Genomic DNA, 14,176 nt, shown 5'->3' with positions numbered 1-14,176 from the left:
GAGTTGGGGAAAGCTTCCTAGAGGAGATGACCTCAGATCTCTGGTGCATAATGGGGCAGAATTCAGGCTTCAAGAAAGTCTAGAGGCAGAATTCCTAAGTGATAGAAATCTCCAGACTCCTACGAGGAAGGCCAATGAATAGCATCACCCTCCCGAGGATGATGCCATTCTTGACATCCCCATGGTGGTTGGCCAGGACCCCCAGGGCCTGTGTGGAACCTCCAAGTGATAGACGCATCGAACACCAGCATTACCCTGAGCTGGGCCTGACCAGACACCCAAGATGGGGACGAAGCCCTGGGGTATGTGGTAGAGTTGTGTGGCTCACACAGTCTCCAATGGAGCCCGTGCCACACGGGCACCGTGGCAGAAACCACCTACACAGCCAAGGGGCTCCGGGCCCGAGAGGGCTACTTCGTGCGAGTGACAGCTGTTAATGATGGGGGACGTGGCCAGCCCACAGCCCTGGACATGTTAGTGCAAGCCATGCCCATTTCTGGTGGGTGCCGCCTCCTTCTCAAAGCCCTGAGCCCCACAGGCCCTTCCTGGGTACATCCATGACTTGCTGAGCCAGGATGCACCCCTCCCCAATTTAGTGAAGTAATGTTTATTTAAAGGCCCTTTCAGAGATGTTTTCTCATTGACAGCTCATAACACTCCTTTAAGGTTAACGCTTTATCCCCAATTTACCACTGGTGTGTGGCAGAGGTGGGATTTAAGCCAGGCGACTCTTGACTCCAAAGCTGGTCCTCTCCAGGGCCCTTTACTGCCTTCCAAGCACAGCCTAAGAAGACAGTGTTGCTTGGCTCATGTGGTTCCTGCTCGAGATGGAGCAAGCCCCACGTGTCCTGTTATCGGAAGGTGGATTATCTTTCCGCTTGGGCTTTGATCCCTGGAAGCAGCTGACCTGTCTTTGACCCAGGCTGACACCGAGCCATCCCACTGACCCTAGTTGTCCCTGTGACAATAAGGGGGACGTAATATGGTAAAAAGCACACTATACCCAGGGTCCAGAGTCCCAAAATATTGCCAGGCTTCTGGCCCTAACTCCACGGGTGTGATCTCAGGCAAGTCATTTCTGGCCTCAGCAGTTTCTTTATCTGTAGAGGCAAGGAGTCAGATTATTATTATTATTTTGCTGTTTTCTTCTGCTCCAGCCTAACCCTAACCCTAACCCTCTTCTGGGTGGCTTCCCTTCCTGAGCTCCTGTCCCTCTCCCACTGGCATCCCCCCACTGGCCACTCTCCTGCCACTTGCCTCCAGGATTCTCTTCCCCAGTTCCTTTGGAGCCTCCAGTCCCCATCAGGATCTGAGCATCAATTAAACTGGCCCAGCCTTCTTCGGCCAGCTCTGACTTTTTGATGACCTGGGACTGGAGCCAACTGCAGAGGGAGGTGACGAGCCATCTTGTGTGTTTCAGTCCATCCCAAGTTCCTTAAGGACTCCAGCACAAAGGACTTGCTGACAGTCAGGGCTGGGGACACGGTTCGTGTGCCTGTTCCATTTGAGGTGAGTGTACCTGGTGGGGTGTGAGGAGAGGAGCTCAGAGAGGCCAAGGGAGCCGGACTCAGCCCTGTGGTTCTGCTTCCCTCTCTGTTCCTTTCCTGCCCCTAATCACTGGCCTAGACCTTTGCTAGAAATTAGACCAGACGTGAGGAAGAAGGGCCCTCCTTGACGGCAAAGCGCTCACCTGGCCACTGGGTGGCCGCTCTGCTCAGCGTCTAAAGAGCCCTCTAGTGGTGCGTTCTGGTAATGCACCTGCAAACAAGTGGGAACTACAGGTTTGCTGAGTGGGAATGGATGGACAGCAATGGGTTTTGTTGTTGTTGTTGGAGCCCTGGTGGTGTAGAGGTTCAGCACGGGTGGCTGCTAACCAAAAGGCTGGCACTTCGAATCACCACACCTGCTCCTTGGAAACCCTATGGAGCATTTCTACTCTGTCCTATAGGGTCGCTATGAGTCAGAATCTACTTGACGGCAACTGGTTTTTGGTGTTTTGGCCGTGTGGGTAAAAGGGCCCTTGGTGGCACACTGGTTAAGCACTGGGCTGCTAACCAAAATGTCGGCGATTTGAACCCACAAGCTGCTCCCTAACTGCTTGACTTTGAACAAATATCTTGACCTCTCTGTGTCTCAGCTTCCTTATCTATCAAATGGGGATAATGATGTGGCACAGTGGTTAAGAACTCGGCTGCTAACCAAAAGGTCAGCAGTTCGAAGCCACCAGTCGCTCCTTGGTAACTCTATGGGGCAGTTTTACTCTGTCCTATAGGGTTGCTATGAGTCAGAATCATCTCAACTCAATGGCAACAGGTTTGGTTTTTGGTTTAGTATCTTAAAGAGCTGAGGAGCAAAGGAATGAATACATGGGAATGCATAAACAGTGCCTGACATATGGCAAGCACCCAATGTGTTACCTTTTATTGTTATTAAAATGATGATAATGATCAGCAATTCCTGTGTGGGAAGCTCATAGGTGGCAGAGCCAGATTCAAACCCAGATCTTTCTAACTCCAAATTACACGTTCTTAACCCTTAGGTCATAATAATAACAATGATAATACTGTTTAGCACACTGAGTATTTATATGTCCTAGGCCCTGTTCTGTGCTTTCCATGTATTAACTCCCTTAGTCCTTAAGACGATCCCATGGGTGTCATCATCCCCATTTAATTCTGATGCCCAGTGTACACAGTGCTGAGGGTCACATCAGGCCACTAGACTGGCCTCCCCATCACCACTATTCTAGGGTCACTATAGTGCCCCTCCTAGACTACTGCAGGGCTTCCTAAGCCATCCTCCATTTGGTCTTGGGCATCAGGGTGGTAACACTCCCCTCCCAGCCCCTTCTCACACCCACCCAGCCCCCATATGAATCCAGTCTGATTATGTTTTCCTATTCAAACTCTTACTTACAGAATGAAATCATTGCTTATAGAATAAGCCCAGATGTCTGTATGGCTGTGACCTAACCCCCTTTCCAGAGTCCTCTTCCATCCCCTTTCCCCCACCCACTTGCCAACCCCACACTTCATCACCTCTGCCAGGCACATTCCCACCTCTGTGTTTTAGCTTGGACTGATTTCTCCTCCCAGCATGCTATTCCTTTCACCTCCCTTAGGCCCAACTCAAATGCATCGCTTCCATAAGACTTGCCCTCTCAACATTTCCTTCCTCTCTTTTCCCAGGCTGCCCCCCTGCCTGAGGTGACCTGGCTGAAGGATGGCTTGCCCTTGCCCAAAAGAAGTGTGACCACCACTAAGGACAGCCTCACCCAGCTTCTGATTCCTGTGGCCAGCCTCTCCGACAGCGGCCTCTACACCGTGGTGCTGAGAAACCTGCAGGGAAAGGAGGCTACTTACAACTTCCATGTTAGGGTGGCAGGTGAGGCAGGCATGGGCTAGGGCTCTGGACACTGGTCTGGCCAGGTCATAGGTCTCAGCTGTTCTACCAGGCCTGGGTAGCCAGGTGACACCTACTGCCAGGTGACAGCTACTCCCTATGTGCAGGAAGGTAGAAAGAAGGAAAGGCCAGAGAACAGCCTCTGAGAGGGCTTCATTTTCCTTCTGCCTCAGGACCTTGGGGGCAGTTAATTAAGTCACACCCCCTCACCCGACCTTAGCTGTTCTTCATTTTGATCTAGTAAGCAAAGGCAGTCTTCACCTGTCTTAGTTACCTAGTGGTGCCATAACACAAATACTACAAGTAGGTGGCTTTAAAGAAGAGAAATTTAATTTCTCCCAGTTCAGGAGGCTAGAAGTCAGAATCCAGGGTGTGGCTCTCAGAAGTGAGTGTTCCCTGTCTATTTTAGCTTCCAGTAGCTGCCAGCAATTGCTGTAGTTGCCTCTGTCTCCATCAGCTGTCTTCCCCTTCCCCAGTGTGTGTTTGTGTTCATTCTGCTCTATTTATAACTCAGAAGTGGTTAGGTTTAGAACCCACCCTATTCAGGGTGTGGTCTGATTAACATAACAAAGGAAATCCTATTTCCAAACAGGAGTGTATCCACAGGTATAAAAACCCATTGCTGTCCAGTAGGGTTTCCAAAGAGTGCCTGGTGGATTTGAACTGCTGACCTTTTGGTTAGCAGCAGTAGCTCTTAACCATTGCTAGCCACCAGGGTTTCCATCCACGGGTATAAGGGCCAAGATTTCAATACATATTTTCGGGGGGACACAATTCAATCCATAACACTACCTTACCTCCTGGGAAGGGCACCCTGGGAAGAGTTGCCTGTGATCCTTGTGCAAGATAAAGGGTGCCTTTCAGTAACTGAGACCCCACACAGCCCCTGACCTTAAGGAATTTCTGGATATACAGAAAGGATGGTACAGACCCACAACGGGGTTCTATAACTTGGTTATGTGAAGTTCCTACCTCTGCCCAAAGAGAGAGAAAAAAAAAAAAACACTCCATGTCCTGTGTCATTTTGTTTAAAAACTAAAGTGAGTTAAAATTATGATTTTTGGAGACATTTTCCACCCCCTAGCCATGACCGTATCCCTGGTGGAGCTCTCCGGCTCCAGCCACCAGCAGCCTCTAAGGCTGCATTCCCAGGGGACCCCGAAGACTTGGGGAGTGGGGGGGGGGGGTGCCGCAGCAGAAGCTCGTGATCGTTTTCAAGTGCTCTGCCGGGTCCCCCCTAACGCGGGCTCTCTCCGCCGGGTCCCCCCTAACGCGGGCTCTCTCTGCCGGGTCCCTCCTAACGCGGGCTCTCTCCGCCGGGTCCCCGCTAACGCGGGCTCTCTCTGCCTCTTCCGCAGCGTGCCCGCGGGCACCGGGGCCCATCCATCTGCAGGAAAACGTGCCTGGGATGGTGACCGCCGAGTGGGAGCCGTCCCCGGACGAGGCCGAGACCGGGGGTGGCCCGCTGCACTACACGGTGCTCACGCGCTCCGCCGCAAAGGGCTCCTGGTGGGAGGTGGCTGACCGTGTCCACACCAACCGCTTCACCCTCCTAAACGTCCTCCCTGGCCACGAGTACCACTTCCGGGTGGTGGCCAAGAACCAGCTGGGGGCCAGCAGACCCTCAGACACCAGACAGCCCTGGTACATCCCCCGGCGTCGAGGTGAGCGCTCCTCCTGCCTCAGGCCCCCAGGGCCAGCGGAGCCGCCAGGGCCAAGCGCTCAGGGGGCTGCAGTACCCACTGCTGCGCACTGAAGCCCAGGGCGGCGCGGGGGCTGGAGGAGGTCGGGGGGGAACAATGGCAGAAATGGTGGGAGCACTTCTAAATGAACAGCTAGACACAGCCTGTTTTTCTTCCCACCTCCTGTCTCATACACACCTACGGTGACGTCCTCTGTGTCCGTGACTCATGGCGGGTCCCAGCGAGAGTGTGAAGGGCTGTGGGGTGTCTGGGATGGCTTTAGGGGGATTCTCAAGGGCAGTGGCAGGCAATAAGGTAAATTGTTGAGCGTCATCAAGTCGATTCTGACTCATGGCAACCCCATGTGACAAAGCAGAACTTCCCCCACAGGGTTTTCTAGGCTGTCATCTTTACCGGAGCAGATCGCCAGATCCTTCTCTGAGACCCTGGGTGGGTTTGAATTGCCAACCTTTCGGTTAGCAGCCAAGTGCTTGACCATTGGGCCACCGGAGGTTAATATTTCTTTGAAAATGAAGTGCATTTTACAGTCAAATAGATGTGGATCTTAAAAGTAATCACTAAAAAAAGTGGACTATAAAATGAGATGGAAAAAAAATTGAAATTAAATACAAAACAAAAAAGCAAACAACAACAACAACACGAAATAATGAATAAAATGAGATGGGTGATTACATTTTTATAAACTACAAAAATGTCTGGAAGTTTCCACATCTCATTGTTAATGTTGGTGATCTGTAGGTAGTGAGATTATGCGTGATTTTTTCTTTCTTTTGATTTTCTGTGTATTCTAATTTGTATGTTCTAATGTGTATTGAGCTATGTGGATAAAAAAATTAATCCGAAGTATTTTATGAAAAGGATAAAAAAATGACTCAGCCCTTGAAGATCAGATTTGCAGGTAACATGTGGCAGGAAGTCCACCACCTTCCCCCAGACAGCACCTAAGTAAAAAAAAAAAAAAAAAACCATTGCCATTGAGTCAATTCCGACTCATAGCAACCCTATAGGACAGAGCAGAACTGCCCCCATAGAGTTTCCAAAGAGTGGCTGGTGGATTCAAACTGCCGACCTTTTGGTTAGCAGCTGTACTCTTAACCACTGCACCACCAGGGCTCCAGCACCTAAGTAGCACTGCCTATTTCTTCCTACCCCAGTGCATCGGCTAGGCCTTCCTCATTTTCTGACCCTCTACTTGTCCTGAACTTTCACCACAGGTAGGTTCACGGTGAAGGCTCCAAGCTACCAGGAGCCCAACCTAAGCCAGAAGCCCTGGTTCCCGGTGGGCCTGCGGGTTCACCTGCTGCCACAGGGCTCCGAGTGCTGCATGAGCTGTGCCGTGCGGGGCTCTCCCAGACCTCACGTCACCTGGTTCAAAGATGATCAGAGCCTGGAAGGAAACCCTGCGGTCTACAGCACCAATGTGCTGGGCGTGTGCTCCCTGATCATCCCCAGCGTGTCCCTCAAGGACAGTGGCCAGTACAAGGCTGTGGCTGAAAACACACTGGGCCAGGCTGTCAGCACAGCCACCCTCATCGTCATAGGTAATGGTGGCTGCCCTGAGAAAGGGGCCAAGCTGGTGGGGTGGGGTGGGAGAGGAAGAGGCAGAGGAGCAGCAGCCATTGCCTGCCTTCAGGGAGCCCCTTCTGAAGGGGACCTGTCCCACATTAGAGTGATTGGGCTGGGGGTCAGGACACCAGGCGTCTAAGGCTGGCTCTGTATGAACTGTTATGTAACCTGGCAATCACTCCATATACCCATCTGTAAAGAAACAGTTGGATTCAATCAGTGATGAACAACTCTTGGTTTAAGAGGCTGCATGCTGCCCACCTAAGCTTCCCAGCATGGCTTTGCAACAAATTCCAAGAGGAGACAGTCAGAGACTTCTTCTGTGTTGCTCCTGTATAAATATGCCCAACTCATATTTAGTGTCCAACCGTCTGTGCTGATTCTCTTATTGGTAGCCCCGTTTTCAGCAAAGCAAAAATACATGTTAATAAGAATATGCCTTTTCCCATATGGTGCTTGAAACATCTTACATTTGAATAACAAGCCAAAAAAAAAAAAAGTAACTCCTAGACATTTTTAATCATTCAGAATTGGCTTTTGTGCAAAAATGGCCCTTGAGCACTGAGTCACCAGAATATCTCTTCATGGCATCTATGCCATGTCACTTAGGAAGCCACTTTCAAGATGCCCCAGCTTGTGCACACACCTAGTCATGAACAGAAGCTGGTGGTTGGGGGTGGTTATGTTTGCCAGAGGGGCCAGGGAAGGACCTTGCCCAAGCTTACAGAGCACGTGGTGGCTTTGGACTTGAATCCACCCACCCTGGTGGCAGAGCCTTCGGGCCTAACACCTACACTGTTCTGCCACCACCACTTAGCAGGGGTGGGAGGGCTACAGCCCCTTCCCAAGCAACTGGAATAGCCTGGTGTTTGTATCTTGCAGAATCCAGCTCCTAGCCCTGCCTCAACCTGGGATGGCCTTGCCCGGCCCAGCAGCCACAGTTTCATTCCTGACACCCATGCAGGCCTGGGGAGCAAACCCCAAGAGTCTGGGGGCCACTGGTAGTGCCCAGACCCAAGGGAGATAGGCATGAGGGGCTCCTGGGCAGACTAGGAGGAAAAAGAAGAAGGGTGGGGGGCAGCATTCAGCCTCCTGACCCCAAGCTAAGTCACTAGATGGGATTACACTGAGTCTGCCCCATGCTCACCCTTTGGGTTCCTTTCTTCTCCTTGTCAGGAGAGCCAGTGAGAACCTGTTTGCAGAGTAGAGGCCAACTCCTTGCTTTCCTAGCCTGGGCCCCTAAAGGGAGAAAGAGAGGGACCCGCTGGGCCTGCTGTGACCACAGGGAGGGAAGAGTGAGGAAGGTCAGAGGACCTGGGTGAGTACTAGGGCATCAAGGGCAAGTGTGTGTGTATGTGTCTGGGAATTCTTTCTGTTCTTTTCTTCATTAAAACATTGGGTGAATACAGACAAATCACTTGCAAATTAACTTGGAGTTGGTGTGTTGGAGGGAATATTCCCAACTCAGAGCCTTTGTACCAGGCTCTAGTTGTGGAGATGAGTGGGGCCTGGCTCGATGGAAGACTCAGCTCTTCTCCTGAATGCAGCCGATACCAAGGGCGGAAAGACCGAGAAAGACTAGAGGGGCTATAGGGCGAAGAGGCCTCCTTTATTTGGGGCCATGTTCCTGGCACTCCTCTGTCTGGTGAAAATCCTGTGAGCTGCAGGGCTAGAGGCCCCTCCGGGGGCTACGTGTGTGGGAAACATGAGGTTTGCTAACTACTTTCATATGCCTACCACTCCCCGGGGCCAGAAAGGGCCTGAGTTTGGGGAAAATCCCACTCCAGGCTCTACTCTGAACTCCTGTCAGAGGGGGCAGGAGAGAGATTGTCAAGTGTATGAGGATTTTGACTCACACGAGGTCCTGAGGGCCTCCCGCACCTTCTCCACACCCTCACTGCCCCTGCTACAGGTCAGATGTCTCCCTTTCCTGTGAAGAAGCTCTCACCAGGCCTCATCCCCACACCACGGGCCACTGGAGCAAGGCATGTCCACTGACCCTCTCAGGTTCCCAGGACATATCCCAGAGTTCGAAGGGCCAGAAGGAGGGGAGGGAGCCCTGGCAAAGAGCGAGTCCCACCCTCCCTGAGGAAGTCAGCTCAGATGCCCAGCAGGTCACCCGGTGATCTGGAGCACAGTCTGCTCCTCACTGCCCGCGCTCAGACCCAGTCTTCTGCTTTCTCTGCCTCCCCTGGCATCACAGGAGGAGGGCTTGAGGATGCGTGTCAGAATCAGTGATTAGACAGACATTTCTGAATTGGAGAGAGAGTTGTCTCTCCAGAGGCAGTGGAATGGACCACATGACCTTTGTCAATGTCGGCTATGGTTCACCCCTGCCCTTACCAAGGAAACCTGTCAAGGGCCAGTTGCCTGGGGATTTCTCTTGCCATCTCTGCTGTGTTTGTTCTTTTCTGAAGGTCCTTTGGTCCTACTACAGCAGGGCAAAATGGGGCCATGGGAAGAGAAGACTCACTCAGACACTGAGAGGCATGGCTGGAAACCTCAGCCTCTGTGGGGCTGTTCTTATAAGTGCCTTCCAAGCTCAGGGTCCTGGAGATTGGGGGAGGGCAGGGCCTCAGGCCTATCTGCTGAGGTGTCAAAAATGGGGAGAACAGGAGGGTTTCCCCGGAGGCTGAGACCCAGTGCTCATGGCATGCTGGGCCTTGATTGTATGACTGAGTTCAGTGGAATGGGGCCGAAGTACTGTGTATAACTGCCACATCTACCCCTAAAAGCTCCCGTGCAAACATATATGCAGCCTCTCTGCCTTCATCGACCAGCGGAATACAAAGAATCCTTTGTAGGACTCTGTCCCAGAATATGGGGGAGCCAGTTGGTGACCTTAAATAATTTCATGGAGAACAAGGTCTTCCATGCCATTCCACACTGGACTGTGATATGAGAAATCAATTTTAATTGTGTTAAGTAAGGTCCCTGGGTGGCACAAACTTTGCACTCAGCTGGTAACCAAAAGGTGGTTGTTTGGAACCCAATCCGTGGCACCAAGGAAGAAGAGGTTAGGTGATCCGCTTCCATAAAGATTACAGCCCAGAAATCTTTGGATCTTTACAGAGTCGTTCTAAGGCTCCAAGGAAGAAAAGGTCTGGGAATCTGCTTCTGTGAAGACTACAGCCTAGAAATCTTTGGATCTTTATGGAGTAATTCTACTGTGTAACGCATGGGGTTGCCACAAGTCAGAATCTATTTGACAGCACAAGACAACAATAAAACTGAGATTTGGAGGTTATTTGTTAAAGTAGTTAGCCTACCCTAAGATAGCAACTAACTTTTTAAAAGTGGGGGGGGAAAGTAGAACAAATTTAAAGAAATTAAAAGAAAACAATAAAGATAAGAAATTAATAAATTAAAAAAACACATAATAGGGAGGATAATCAAATTTAAAAATTATTTATTTGAAATGACTAATACTATTGACAAGCCTCAAGGAAAAAACAGAAATGGCAAAAATAAGCATTGTTAAGAATAAAAAAGAGGCCATAATTACCAGTTCAGCCAGGACAAAGGATATTACTTAAAACTCTATATTAATACATTTGAAAATTTTGATGAATGGGTAAATTCCTAGAAAAAATAATTTATCAAAACAGACTCAGAAGAAATAGAGAACCTGAAGAGCCTATATCGTTAAAGAAGATCACTTGGTAATTAAACACTTTCTCACAAAGAAAGCATAGCTCAGCAGGCTGACAGGTGAATAGTCCTTCCAGATGTCTGAGGATCATTCACAAACTTTGCAGATTTCTCCAGAGAACAGAAGAAAAAAGGACACTCCCTAACTTATCAAATGAGGTTAGCCTAACCATGATACCAGAACCACAAGGATGAAAGAGCAAAATTATAAGTCAATCTAATTTATTAAAATAGACGCAAAACCCTTAGCAAAACTGGAATAGCAAACTGAATCCAAAAAGGAGGAAAAATGTTCATGACCATGATAGGTTTATACCAGAGCTGCAACATTGGGTTAATATTAGGAATTAACATAATTCATCACAATGATATTAAAGGATATAAACCATATGATCCTCTCCATAGATATAGATAAAGCATTCAATAATACAAACATTGGCCCATAAATATATGAAAGGTGTGTAACCCCATCTGTGACCCTAAAACCAAAACCCAAGCCCATTGCCATAGAGTCAATTCCAATTTATAGCAAGCCTATAAGACAAAGTAGAGCTGCCCCACAGGATTTACAAAGAGCAGATGGTGAATTCAAACCACCGACCTTCTGGCTGGCAGCTAAGGGCTTTACCATGTACCACCAGGGTTCCTTGTAACTCTGCAAACCGAAAACCAAGCCCGTTGCTGTGAAACCAGTTCTGACTCATAGTGACCCAATAGGACAGAGTAGAACTGCCCATTAGGGCTTCCAAGGAGCAGCTGGTGGGTTCAAACTGCCAACCTTTTGGCTAGCAGCCGAGCTCCTTACCACTGCACCACCAGGGCTCCCCTTGTAATCCTCGAGGTGCAAAATAAAACCGTAGTTGTGTGACAATTCACCTCTGTTACATGGGTTGGTGAGACTGTAAAGAAATGGAAGCTCTCACCCTCTGCTGGTAGGAGTGTAAGTTGGTAGAACCTTCTGGTATTTTCTGACAATGTTGAACATTAGGCTTATGCCCTCTGACTCAACAATTCTACTCCTAGATCTATAGTCTAGACAAGAAACTTTTGTAAAGGTGTCCTTTGTAGAAGGATGTTATAGCAGCATTGTGGCTATTGTAATAGCCACGAACTGCAAACAACCCGATATCCTATCCATAGGAGAATGGTTAAAAAAATACAATGAAATGTAATAAAGCTTTGAAAAAGACTGGACGTCTGCTTCACTCATCAGCATGGATGTATCTCAAAAACAATTTGAGGGAAAGAAGCAAGTTACATATGCTAAATTCAGTATGATTAATTTACATAAAGGTCCAAACTCCACAAAACTAAACACACATTGTTTAGGACGCATGCATACGTGGTACAACTACAAAGAAAATAAAGTGTCAGGATAATGGCTGCTCCTGGGAGAAAGTAAGCGGATAAGACTGGGGCGGAGCTAAGAGGAGGCATTTAAGGAACCTGTAATGAGCTCTCTCTTAATTTGATAGTGGTTACAGGGAGTTTACTTTATTATCATTCCTTAAACTTAAAAATTACATTTATACACATGTGTATGTATGCTGTATTAAACAACAAAAACAAGAAATGAACCATTGCACAAAAATCTGTGCTGAATTTCTCTTCTTTTTCTTCACCTTCCCCCCCCTTTTTTTTGCTTCCTCCCCCTTCTTGCCTGACTCACCTTCTCACCTTGATTGACTTTGATATGGAATACATCACATTAAAAGAGCGCTGCTGAATGCATTGATTTGTGACAAACATTGCAGATTTATTTGTGTTGCATTTCTTCTGTTCTTAATTTTAAGGTGAGTGAGTGAGATGTTCCCCGCGTCTGTCTTTTAAACTAAATTACAGTGCCTTTTACTTGTACATAATTTTCGAAGGGCGATGACCCTGCATAGGAAAAAAGTTCATTCACCTGCACCAAGTTATAAAAGATAATGTAGAATTGCTGGGTACCGTCTGCTTTGGTGAGAGGGTAAAGGAAATATGAGATAAAATAATGACAACTTCGTTCTCACAGGAAGCGCAGAGAGCCCTCGCTGGCGGGTACCTGCCCTCCCAGCCCACATGGGCTCGCCGAGTCACATCCCGTCCCCTACCAACACTCAGCTACACGCAGCGTCGCCCCTCCTCGCCCAGGCCCCTTCTGGGCTCCACCTGCTCGCTGAGTGAGCCCAGGGCTCGCTCTCTTTCCCCTTATTGGCCAAGGCTGCAGCTCAGCAGCCAATCAGAAGCCGGTTGCCCTGATGACCCTTCCCGGCCGCTTTGGGCCCGGGGCGCACTGGGCTCTCGCGCTGTGGGACGCGCCGAGGGGTGAGCTGAGGGCTCTGTGTAGCCTTGCCCTTGGCTGCCCGACAGGTGGTCGCAGGCCGGGGCCTAGCCTTGTGTGGCGCAGGCATGGCGTTGAGGCACTCACAGGTGAGCTGGAAGACAGCCTACAGGAGTTCGGAGCACTCCCCCCAGTGGTTGCGCGCTGGAGCCCCGGGTCCGCAGGGCCAGACTACTCCTGGCTGCCCTACTGCTGGCAGCGGTCGGCGTGGGGCTGCAGGCTTGGCTGCTCACGTCCCAGCTGCAGACACTGGGGGCCACGGTGCAGAGGCTGCAGGACAGTCCGGACAAGCTCAGCGAGCAAGTAGGCAGAGGGCGCAGCCTTAGGCTTCTGTAGTAGGCGGTGCTCGGCAGGGGGCAAGGAAGTGTGTGCTACTGGAGGCCGGTGGTACCAATCCAAACTGGGTACTGCTTTACCTCCACCGCATCCATGGAAGGAGGTGCCCCCCAAGCCATTCTGAAAGGGTCAGACCACTGTTTAGGACCCGCCTTCTTTAAACAGTCCATCACTCTGACTTTACAGTGTAGGAAACTGAGGCCCAAAGAGGGCAAGGGCCTTGTCCAACCACATAGCTAGGTTAGTGGCGGAGCTGGGCCTAGTCCTGTCCATGGATGCCAAGAGCAAGCACAGCAGGGACCTCACTGATATCTCTCCTCAATCCAGACTCTAACCCACCACCCTAAAAAGACACTGGCTGGGTTGGAGACCCTGCAGCCCAGGTGAAAGTCAGGCATGGTGCTGGTTGGGGAGGACAGAGCTTCTGGGTACAAACTAGCATATACCCCTGTGCCAAGGAAACAGTATCTCTTTCCACTCTTCCCCCAGATCCTGATGAGGCAAAGGAACAGACATTGTCATCTGGGCAATTCCCCTTTTGCTCTGGCCAAGGAGCCGCCTGGAGATGGGACACTTCACGGGTGGGTGATGGACAGAGGGGCCCAGAGACAGGAATGAACCTAGTTCTCGGAGATAAGGGTCTGAGTTTTTGCCCCTGTCCTACCATGGATTTGCCGCATGGCTGTAAGATTAGTCCATCCTCCCTTACAGGCCTCTCCACACTGCAGGGCTGATGAAGTGATTCAGTGGATGTGGGGTGAATGAGAATCCTGGTTCCACCCACAGCTGATTTAAGCTCTTCTGGGATTCCAAAGGATTGACTTCTTTTTGTTAAGTCCTGTCACTCCACCCAGCATCACTCTCTGGGGAGTCTCAGGCCCTTCTTTCCTCTCTGAGCTCAGCTACTGGTTCCCTTTGCTCCAGCCTCACTGTTCTTGCTGGTCCCAGCTGTAAGAGGCTTCCTCCAGACACTGTGTGGGTCACTCACCTCCTTCAGGTCAGTGCTCAGCCATCTTCTCAGTGAGGTCTTTTCTGGCCACCTTATTTCAAATGGCAACACCCCTCCCCTACCCCAGCAGTTCCTGTCCATTTTCCTTGGCTTATCCTTCTTCATTGGAGTCCCTGGTGGCACAAACAGTTAAGCACTCGACTACTAGCTGAAAGGTTGGTGGTTTGAACCCACCCAGAGGCACCTTGA

At 50.0% G+C, this 14,176-nt stretch overlaps 1 protein-coding gene across 1 annotated transcript in view; it reads left to right on the top strand.

Moving 5' to 3' along the window:
* IGFN1 (immunoglobulin like and fibronectin type III domain containing 1) overlaps positions 1 to 13,596 on the top strand; it is a 47,197-nt gene extending 33,601 nt beyond the window's left edge. The window contains 9 exon segments of the mRNA XM_064272992.1: positions 197 to 499; positions 1,421 to 1,509; positions 3,189 to 3,384; positions 4,761 to 5,066; positions 6,320 to 6,646; positions 12,522 to 12,626; positions 12,672 to 12,731; positions 12,842 to 12,945; positions 13,468 to 13,596. Of these exon segments, the coding sequence (XP_064129062.1) occupies positions 197 to 499; positions 1,421 to 1,509; positions 3,189 to 3,384; positions 4,761 to 5,066; positions 6,320 to 6,646; positions 12,522 to 12,626; positions 12,672 to 12,731; positions 12,842 to 12,945; positions 13,468 to 13,596 (1,619 nt within the window).
* Positions 13,597 to 14,176: the final 580 nt, after the last annotated feature.

The sequence above is a fragment of the Loxodonta africana genome, chromosome 20 (assembly GCF_030014295.1).
Source record: "Loxodonta africana isolate mLoxAfr1 chromosome 20, mLoxAfr1.hap2, whole genome shotgun sequence".
In the NCBI taxonomy this organism is placed as follows: domain Eukaryota; kingdom Metazoa; phylum Chordata; class Mammalia; order Proboscidea; family Elephantidae; genus Loxodonta; species Loxodonta africana.
The sequence above is the reverse complement of the archived record's forward strand: the minus strand, read 5'-3'. Positions and strand labels throughout refer to the sequence as shown.